At 55.1% G+C, this 9,022-nt stretch overlaps 3 protein-coding genes across 10 annotated transcripts in view; 2 read left to right on the top strand and 1 right to left on the bottom strand.

Moving 5' to 3' along the window:
• Nucleotides 1-379: 379 nt before the first annotated feature.
• Nucleotides 380-4,287, top strand: TYROBP (transmembrane immune signaling adaptor TYROBP). Of its 2 annotated transcripts, none has more exons than XM_023198189.3 (5): nucleotides 380-536; nucleotides 942-974; nucleotides 1,122-1,256; nucleotides 1,438-1,484; nucleotides 4,056-4,287. In XM_023198189.3, the coding sequence occupies exons 1-5, from the start codon at nucleotides 476-478 to the stop codon at nucleotides 4,119-4,121; spliced, it is 342 nt and encodes a 113-aa protein (XP_023053957.1). In that variant the 5' UTR covers nucleotides 380-475; the 3' UTR covers nucleotides 4,122-4,287. The 2 variants fall into 2 exon arrangements, with proteins under 2 accessions (XP_023053957.1, XP_023053958.1); XM_023198190.2 differs by having other exon boundaries at nucleotides 1,441-1,484.
• A 132-nt stretch (nucleotides 4,288-4,419) lies between these two features.
• On the bottom strand, nucleotides 4,420-6,229 carry HCST (hematopoietic cell signal transducer). 3 transcript variants are annotated; one of them, XM_023198192.2, is made up of 4 exons: nucleotides 6,047-6,229; nucleotides 5,309-5,332; nucleotides 4,788-4,919; nucleotides 4,420-4,568 (listed from the first exon to the last, which is right to left on the bottom strand). In XM_023198192.2, the coding sequence occupies exons 1-4, from the start codon at nucleotides 6,087-6,089 to the stop codon at nucleotides 4,531-4,533; spliced, it is 237 nt and encodes a 78-aa protein (XP_023053960.1). In that variant the 5' UTR covers nucleotides 6,090-6,229; the 3' UTR covers nucleotides 4,420-4,530. The 3 variants fall into 3 exon arrangements, with proteins under 3 accessions (XP_023053960.1, XP_023053959.1, XP_023053961.1); XM_023198191.2 differs by having other exon boundaries at nucleotides 4,420-4,571; nucleotides 6,047-6,226; XM_023198193.2 differs by having other exon boundaries at nucleotides 4,420-4,571; nucleotides 6,077-6,218.
• Nucleotides 5,574-9,022, top strand: part of NFKBID (NFKB inhibitor delta) — a 15,528-nt gene continuing 12,079 nt past the window's right edge. For 2 of the 5 annotated variants that reach the window (XM_023198184.2, XM_023198186.2), the window contains exon 1: nucleotides 7,820-8,192. Coding sequence is in view for 1 of the 5 variants with exons in the window: in XM_023198188.2 (XP_023053956.1) it covers nucleotides 6,387-6,486 (100 nt within the window). In the remaining 4 variants the exon portion in view is untranslated. Of the gene's footprint in view, nucleotides 6,487-7,819; nucleotides 8,193-8,582; nucleotides 8,908-9,022 lie in introns of those variants that run through there. The other 3 variants (XM_023198185.3, XM_023198187.3, XM_023198188.2) reach the window with 2 other exon arrangements.

Genomic DNA, 9,022 nt, shown 5'->3' on the forward strand with positions numbered 1-9,022 from the left:
GGAGGCTGAGGCAGGAGAATCACTTGAACCCGGGAGGCAGAGCTTGCAGTGAGCCGAGACCGTGCCATTGCACTCCAGCCTAGGCAAAGAGAGGAAAACTACATCTCAAAAAAAAAAGATTGAGTGACTTGCTTGAGGTTGCCCAGCCAGGTAGAGGCAGAGCTGGTTTCAATCAGCCAGAGGAAGGTCATGACACTGACCCTCCTGTTAAGACGATGTCTGACCCCTGATGGGGATGGAAATGAAGTTTGTACTTCATGTACCCCTTGCCCTTCACGTCCAGTTGTTGGGGGGCTGTGGCATGGCCCCTGGGTGTCTGGGCCTGATTCTTTCTTGGGTTTTGTTTCTGTCTCTCCTCCCCTGTCCCCTCCTCCCTCCTGCCACCACCCGCCTCAGACTTCCTCCTTCACTTACTTGGACGCTGCGCCACATCCCACTGGCCCTTACATTGTGGTGTCCAGCAGCATCCGGCTTCATGGGGGGCCTTGAACCCTGCAGCAGGCTCCTGCTCCTGCCTCTCCTGCTGGCTGTAGGTGGTGAGTTATGGGCTTCCGCACCTGCCTCCCGGGTCCCTGGGCTCAGCTTGGGGCAGGGCAGGGAGCGGGGTGAAACGAGAGAACAAAAAGTGGGTGTTGGGATGGGAGCAGGTCCCCAGCCTCCCAAAGCCTGGGGGTTTCTCCCAGAGCCTGAGCTCCCAAGTTTCGTCATCCGCTACAAGCAGCGGGGAAGAGACATCTAAGGGTGTTGTCACAGGACACATTGGGCAGAAGTAATACACATAGTCCCGTGGCCCGGACGCCAGCCCCCTGAGTCCCGCCAGAGACACTCTCCCCCTTGCTAACCTCCTGGCTGTCAGGATCCACCCTCCCCAGCTTCTAAACTTGCCTCCTCGACCCCCATCATAACTCTGTGCCTCAGTTTACCTTCTTTTTCCTCCTCAGGTCTCCGTCCTGTCCAGGCCCAGGACCAGAGCGGTAGGCCTAGACCCAGCGGTCCCTCTCCCTTCCTCCCAAAGACCTCCCTGTCTCTGTCCCTCCCTCACCCTTTCCAAACCTCCCTGCTCTGACCCCCTCCCCACAGTTCCCAGCGCACACTGACCTCCCCTGACCCCTGTGCTGCAGATTGCAATTGCTCTACGGTGAGCCCGGGCGTGCTGGCAGGGATCGTGCTGGGGGACCTGGTGCTGACAGTGCTCATTGCCCTGGCTGTGTACTTCCTGGGCCGGCTGGTCCCTCGGGGGCGAGGGGCTGCGGAGGGTGAGTGGGGCTAGCAGGGGACATCCTGAGGACTTGCCTAGATAGGGGTGGGGAGCTGGGTAAGCTCCCAGATCTCAAACATCCAAAAGGATGGTAATGAGGTGCTGATTTGGAAATGACAAAACACCCTCAACTTACCACTCTGCCTGTCTCTGCACCTCACAACACCCCTCACCTCCAGCAGCGACCCGGAAACAGCGTATCACTGAGACGGAGTCGCCTTATCAGGTGAGAAAACCAGACTGTCCTCATATTTCACTCCTGTCTGGGGATATCTGCCCAATACTCCTTCATGCCATCAGAGGGACTTCAAAGCCACTCTCCCTGAAGCACCCCCAAACCTTGAGGGCACATGGGACATCTGTCCAAAACTGACAAGCTTATGGTCAACTTAAAATGTGTGAAGAGGGGCTGGGCACAGTGACTCAAGCCTGTAATCCTAGCACTTTGGGAGGCTGAGGCGGGTGGATCACTTGAGGTCAGGAGTTCGAGACCAACATAGTGAAACCCTGTCTCTACTAAAAATACAAAATTTGCTGGGCGTGGTAATGCATGCCTGTAATCCCAGATACTTGGGAGGCTGAGGCAGGAGAATCCTTTGACTCGGGAGGCGGAGGTTGCAGTGAGCCAAGATCATGCAATTGCACTCTAGCCTGGGCAACAAGGGGGAAACTCTGTCTGGGGAAAAAAAAAAAAGGGTGTCTTTACCTTTGTAAGTGCAAGCACAGACCTTGCCAGAAGTCAGGCCAGGAATTTTCTGGAAGAAACCCAGCCCTAGGATGACTGATTTCTGGGAGATGCTCTCAGTAGGGCAGAGAATATCATTCAGCCCTACCTTGGTAACTCTAAAGGGAGGGGTCCTACAATTTCTTTTTGGGGTTTGAGGACCCTGCATCCTTTTGAGAAACTAAGAAAATCTAGAATCCTCAGAAAAATCCACACAAAAAACACAGAATTGTGTATATAATCTGAGAGCAGTGTGTTTTTTATAATTAAAAAAAAGTTTTTTTGGCCAGGCATGGTGGTGCACACCTGTAATCCCAGCACTTTGGGAGGCTGAGGCAGGTGGATCACGAGGTCAGGAGTTCAAGACCAACCTGGCCAAGATGGTGAAACCTCATCTCTACTAAAAATACAAAAATTAGCCAGGCATGGTGTCAGGCGCCTGTAATTCCAGCTTCTCGGGAGGCTGAGGCAAAAGAATCGCTTGCACCCGGGGGTTGGAGGTTGCAGTGGGCCGAGATTATGCCACTGCACTCCAGCCTGGGAGACAGTGAGACTCCGTCTCAAAAAGAAAAAAAAAAAAAAAAAAAGACAGAGGTCTCACCATGTTGCCCAGGCTGGTCTCAGACTCCTGGTCTCAAGTGATCCTCCCACCTCAGCCTCCAAAAATCTTGGGATTACAGGCACAAGCAAACGTGCTGGTTGAGTATTCTTGAAGCTCTTCGTTCTTTCTTTTCTTTAAATTTTTTTTTTTCTTGAGATGGAGTCTCACTCTGTAATCCAGGCTGGAGTACAATGGCGTTGTCTCAGCTCGCTGCAACCTCTACCTCCCAGGTTCAAGCGATTCTCCTGCCTCAGCCTCTCGAGTAGCTGGAACTACAGGCATAGGCCACCACACCCAGCTAACTTTTGTATTTTTAGTAGAGATGGGGTTTCACTATGTTGGCCAGGCTGGTCTCAATCTCCTGACCTTGTGATCCGCCCACCTTGGCCTCCCAAAGTGCTGGGATTACAGGCATGAGCCACCGCGCCCGACCTTAATTTTTTTTTTTTAAAGTAGAGATAGGTTCTCACTATGTTGCCCAGGCTGGTCTCAAACTCCTGGGCTCAAGAGATCCTGTTACCTCGGTCTCCCAAAACGCTGGGATTATAGGCATGAGTCACCATGCCTGGCTGAAGCTCTTTTTAAAAACTATGATGTATACAAGAGAATCTAGTCATCTATCCTCCTCTCTGTCAACGTTCCTTTTTAATCCTTTCGGGGGTCATGAGATCCTCTAAGACCCCTCCCCTGAAAATGCATACCCAGACTAGTCGTTATATATAATTTTAGGGTTTCTGTCTGAGGCTTGCCCCTGGGGGCCACATAGATCCTCTCCCCACCCCAAGTGTGAACCCCGCTGTGTGGAGTCTGATGTATTGTCTGCAACCAGCTTTGCCTCTTCACCTCACTTGTGGATAAAGTTACTTTGTGAAGTCTAAGAATCTCAGGTTTGGCTCTGTGATATCCAGAAGACCGAGGGGCCTTTCCAGTTACTGGTGGCAGTGAAATTTTAGGGCAAAGCGTTACCCTTTGTATTCATGTATTCATTCCCTCTGTGGATGTGTCCAGCACCTGTAAGTGCTCGATGCTGGGGACACAGTGACAGAGTTTATATCATAGTTAAGACAAACTTGAAGCAAATGAACAAATACAATAATTTTGGGAGGCACAGTAAAGGAAATAAACAGGCTTTTGTGACAGTGACTGGAGTGTGGGGGGAAGAAACTACAGAGGGGAAATTGAGAAATGCCTCTCTGAGGAGGTGACGTGAGCTGAGAATTGAAGGGAGAGGAGATCTAGGGGAACAGAGTTTCAGGTGGAGGGAACAGCACATGCAGGGGCCCTGAGGCCAGGGCGCACTGATGAGGCAGAGGAGAAGGGGGGAACATTGAACGCGCTTGAATAAAACCCAGATCTCTTCCATGGCTATAAAGCTGAAGAAGCTGCCAGGAGCCTTGTAGGCCACTGGGAGAAGGCTGAAGGCTGGATTTTATTTGGTGGGTCCCTTCCACTGATGGCCCCCATCCCTTTAGGAGCTCCAGGGTCAGAGGTCGGATGTCTACAGTGACCTCAACACACAGAGGCCATATTACAAATGAGCCGGAATCATGACAGTCAGCAGCCTGATACCTGGATCCAGCCATTCCTGAAGCCCACCCTGCACCTCATTCCAACTCCTATGGTGATACAGACCCACAGAGTACCGTCCCTGAGAGACCAGACCTCTGCCCAATACTGCCCTCAAATAAACATGAAGCACAAAAACATTATGCCAGATCCTTGGGCTGATGGGATGGGGGACATGTGGGGGTCCCGAGGGCGCCTTGGATCCAGAAACAGTTCATGGGAAGGAGGCTTTGGGAATGCTGGGGTTCTTTGAGGAAGAATACCACTACAGGTGTCTCAACTGTTTTATTATAATCCAAAAGTTGGGGCGGGGGTTCCTGTGGCACCACACATCATCCAGGATGAGAGGGTCAGAAGTCAAAGGTCCAAGTTGCAGGAGGGTCAGCCCCTGCCCGGCATGTTGATGTAGACGTTGCCATCTTCTGGGGGTAGGGGAAAGAAAGCATGAAGCCTGACCACCCACATCTCCACTTCCCTGGGGACCCCCTGCTTCAGGGGTTTCCTCAGGGGTTCCCCCGGACACCTCCCCCAGGGTTTCCCCAGCACCTCCTCCAGGGCTTCCCCAAGGGTCCCCTCCCTGGGACCCCCTCCCTAGGGACACCATGCACCCTCCAGGCCCCGCCCGTCCCTGCCCTCACCTTGGGCGGGGCTGCGGCGTGGGCGTGCGCACAGGAACACCGCCCCCACGATGAGCAGAGACGCCACCGCATCCGCCGCCACGAGGCCTGCCAGGAGCGGCAGAGAGAGGGACCCACATCCGGAACAGGAGCCTGGAGAGCGGGGGCCGGAACAGGGAGACAATCAGGCTCTGCGTCCTGGGGCTGTGCTTTGGCCACAGGGAGACAGGAAGTCCCCTGTGAGGGGTGGGTCCCAGGTTCCCTAGGGTTGCGCTTGGGGAATGAAACAGGAGATATGCGGAGAGGCTGGGTGTCCCAGGACCCTCGGGGCTGTGCGGCGGGCACACGGGGGACTCCTGAATAGAGGCTGGGGGTCGCTGATTCTGGGACTTGGAGAAGGACACGGATTGTCTGATTTGGGGATGGGAGGTGGGATGGTGACCTGGGGAGCCACTGGGGTGTTCTGGGAGCCTCTGGCCAAGCTTCTGGGATGGAAGTGATACCCGAAGTGCCAGGGTAAAAGGCAGGGAGTGATCTCTCACCTGGGGTCGTCTGAGCTGCAGCCACTGTGGAAAGAGAAAGAAAGTAGATGAGGATGGAGAGAAGGTTCACAAAACAGAAAGCTCAGTCCGTCGGGGTGGCTTATGCCTGTCATCCCAGCACTTTGGGAGGCGGAGGCAGGAAGATCACTTGAGCCCAGGAGTTCGAGACCAGCCTGGACAACATAGTGAGACCCCGTCTCTACAAGAAATACAAAAATTAGCTGAAGATGTTGGTTTGCGCCTGTAATCCCAGTTACTCGGGAGGCTGAGGTGGGAGGATCACCTGAGCCCAGGAAGTCAAGGCTGCAGTGAGCCGTGATTGTGCCACTGCACTCCAGCTTGGACAACAGAGCAAGACCCCATCTCAAAACAAACAAACCAAAAAATACGGTGTACGGAAGGAAAGGTAGTGTCCTGAGAAGTCATCTCCATGTTGGAGAGATGGAATAGGGCCACATGGGAAGGGGACTCCCAGAGACATAGAGAGTGACAAGAAATTGGAAGTGGCAGCAGAGACCCAGCCATGAGAAGGGGATGCTAACAGGCAGCCCCTCCAGAACTCCCTGCCTCACCTCCTCCCGCCCCCAAGGACCCAGGTCCTGAAGCCAAATGGATCTCCCAGAAGGGAAGGGGTGCAGGGAAAAGAACCCCACTTTCAGCACCCGTCCCTACAGACGTCACCCAAGCACCCATCTCACAGACACTCTGCCTGCCATCCCCTGTAACCACTGGCTTCACCTGGGAGCAAAAGCAGGAAGAGGATGTGACCTGGATGGATCATGGTGGGCTGGGGTCTGGCAGGGGTCTGGTAGAGGACTGTGGTCCAGAGAAGTCCCGAGGAACTGTGGGGGAGCAGAGAAGTAGCAATAGCGGATGTCACCCTGCTGGTGTCAAGGCCATCTGCTTCCTGTGTCTGTTGAGGGGGTGTCTCCGTTATTGCCTTTGGTGAACTAACTCAGGGGGAGGGTCAGAGACCAGAGAGGCTGCTGGCCTGGCCAAGTGGGAATGACAGGTGGCCAGGGGTGCAGGCTAGGGAGATCTGGAAATATTTTGGAGGTACAGTCAACAAAATTTGCTGATGAAATGGATGTGGGTGTGTTTGAGAGGGATCCTAGACAGCCAAGCCTTCTGGCGTGAAAAGCTGAGAAGATGGGAGTGTCTGCTGGCAGAGATGAAAGGTGGGGAAGCGGGTTTGCGGGGAAAGTGACGAGGTTTGGGCACATGGAGTTGGAAATGCCTGATAATCTCCCTGTGGAAATGACCTCACTGCATTTAGGAGTTCAGGGGATAAGGCTGGTCTGGAGATGTAAATTTGGGGGTTGATGGTTTATGGATGGTACTTAAAGCCACAAGACTGGGTGAGATCACCAAGGAAGTGAGTGCAGACAGGATTCTGCCCCCATCCCAACACATACTGAATGGGGGAAGAGGAGGAACTTTGCCAGGGAAATGGAGAAAGAGGGAGTAAGGGAGGGGACCCCAGAGAGCTTGGCATCTTGAAAGCAGGGGAGAGGCCACCGTGGTGGCTCATGCCTGTAATCCCAGTACTTTGGCAGGCCAAGGCAGGAGGATCACCTGAGGTCAGGAGTTCAAGCCAACATGGTGAAATCCCATCTCTACAAAAATACAAAAATTACCCGGGCATGGCGTCGGGCTCCTGTAATCCCAGCTACTTGGGAGACTGAAGCAGATGGAGGTTGCACTGAGCTGAGATCTTGCCACTTTGCCACTGCACTCCAGCCTAGGCAACAGAGTGAGACCCTGTCTCCAAAAAAAGAAAGAAAAAGAAAAAGAAAAAGAAAAGAAAAGCAAGCAAGCAAGCAGGGGAGAAATAGGGCCAACGTGGTCAGTGCTGTGAAAGATCACCAAGTGAAACTGACAGTGGCCTCCCACTGGAATGTCAGCTCCAGGGCTGGAAATTCCTGTCTACTTAGTTCACAGTACCCAGCAAAATGCCTCCTCTGCTGCAATGAATTATTTTAAATGATGGATGAGTAAATGAAACCAGACCTCTGAACAGGGTGATGTAGGGGAGAGGAAGAAATTGAGCCACAACCTATACCCTTACCCACAGGCCCTTTCTCTGGGAGTCTAGACCCCCAGTCCTCCCCTCCCTCTGGACCCAGTAATACTCTCCCTGCCCCCACCCCTATCTCCATTCCTACTCCTACTCCTACCTCCATGGGCAGGACCCAGGAGACAAAGCCTCCAGCACCCCCTTGGACAGACTCAGAAATCCAGGCCCCAGCCAGGCACCATGGCTCAAGCCTGTAATCCCAGAACTTTGGGAGGTCAAGGCAGGTAGGTCACCTGAGGTCAGGAGTTCGAGACCAGCCTGGCCAACATGGTGAAACCTCGTCTCTCCTAAAAATACAAAAATTAGCCAGGCGTGGTGTCCGGCGCCTGTAGTGTCAGCTACTCCGGAGGCTGAGGCAAGAGAATCACTAGAATTCGGGAGGCGGAGGTTGCACTAGCCTGGGCAACAGAGAGAGACTCCTTCTCAAAAACAATAACAAAAAAAAAGAAAAGAAATCCAGGCCCCCCAGTATCTCCCTCCTCTTGGAGCCCAGTACCCTAAGGCTCCTTCAGACCAAAGATCTGGACCCCAGCTCCCTCTTTCCCCAGGGACCTAGTAGTCCGCCTCCCAAGTACACCCTGCCCATTCAGGGACTGCGTTCACCGGAGCGCGACCCGGGGACTCCCAGGCTTGTGGGCGGGCCCTGCCCAGGACTGGGCGGTGCCAGAACCCCTAGTTTAAAAACTCGCGGGTACCGGACCTAAGATCGGGGACCCGGCGGCGGCTCCGCGGGGGAAACAGCGAGGCTGGCGCAGCGCCGAGGCCGCGGCCCTGGGGGCCCGCAATCCACGCCAAGGAATCCCCGAGGTAATGGGTGCGGGTAGGGCGCGCTCGGCCCCCTAAGACAGTGAGGGACTGAGGATCGAAAGACTCCCGAGGCCCTGAGGGACGGAGCTGGAGCGTCAGTCCTATGTCCCGAGAGTGAGGGTCCTAGGTGTTTGGAGGAGGAGGGGATCGTGGATCGTGACGGAGGGGCGGCTGGGATCCCGGACTTCTGGGTCCTGGGGTTGCAGGGGTCTGGGGATCTAGGATCGCGGTGCCCCGAGGGTGAAAGGGCTGGGAGGCTGGACCCCTGGGTCCTTGGAGGTGCTAGGGGTTGCTGGCAGCCGAGACTCCTAACCCTAGAAGGAGGGACTGGGCTGAGTGCCGGGGGGCGTGGTTGCTTAAAATCGGCGCAGGTCTCGGTGGGGAAGGGTCCGGAGCCTGGCCTCTGGGGTCTACGCTGGCGGTGACCCTGCCTCTGCCCTGCCCTGGGATTTCCGGATCGCCACCCTTGCGGGGCTGAGCAGGAATTCCCCTTGCGCGGGGATTCCACGAGCGCCACGCTCCGCCGCGCACCCCGCCTCGGAGCAGGACACCTGGGGTACAGGCCTCGGGGGAAGCGGAGGATGGAAGATTCCCTTGCGTGAGCGCCGTGGCGTCATTGCGCCGCGTCCGGGCGATTTCCGAGCCGCCTCCTCCCGCCCCCGCCCCCAGCAATCCCCGCTTAACCCTTCCTCCGCCGGAACCCAGGCTCGGAAAGGTGAGGGTTGTCTTTCTGGGTCGTGAGAAGGAGTTTGGCAACCGGGGCTCCCAGGTCCTCGAGAGGAAGGAACTGAGGGTCCAGACTCCTGGGGCCTGAAAACGAGACTGTATGA

Source organism: Piliocolobus tephrosceles, chromosome 21 (genome assembly GCF_002776525.5).
Source record: "Piliocolobus tephrosceles isolate RC106 chromosome 21, ASM277652v3, whole genome shotgun sequence".
Classification (NCBI taxonomy): domain Eukaryota; kingdom Metazoa; phylum Chordata; class Mammalia; order Primates; family Cercopithecidae; genus Piliocolobus; species Piliocolobus tephrosceles.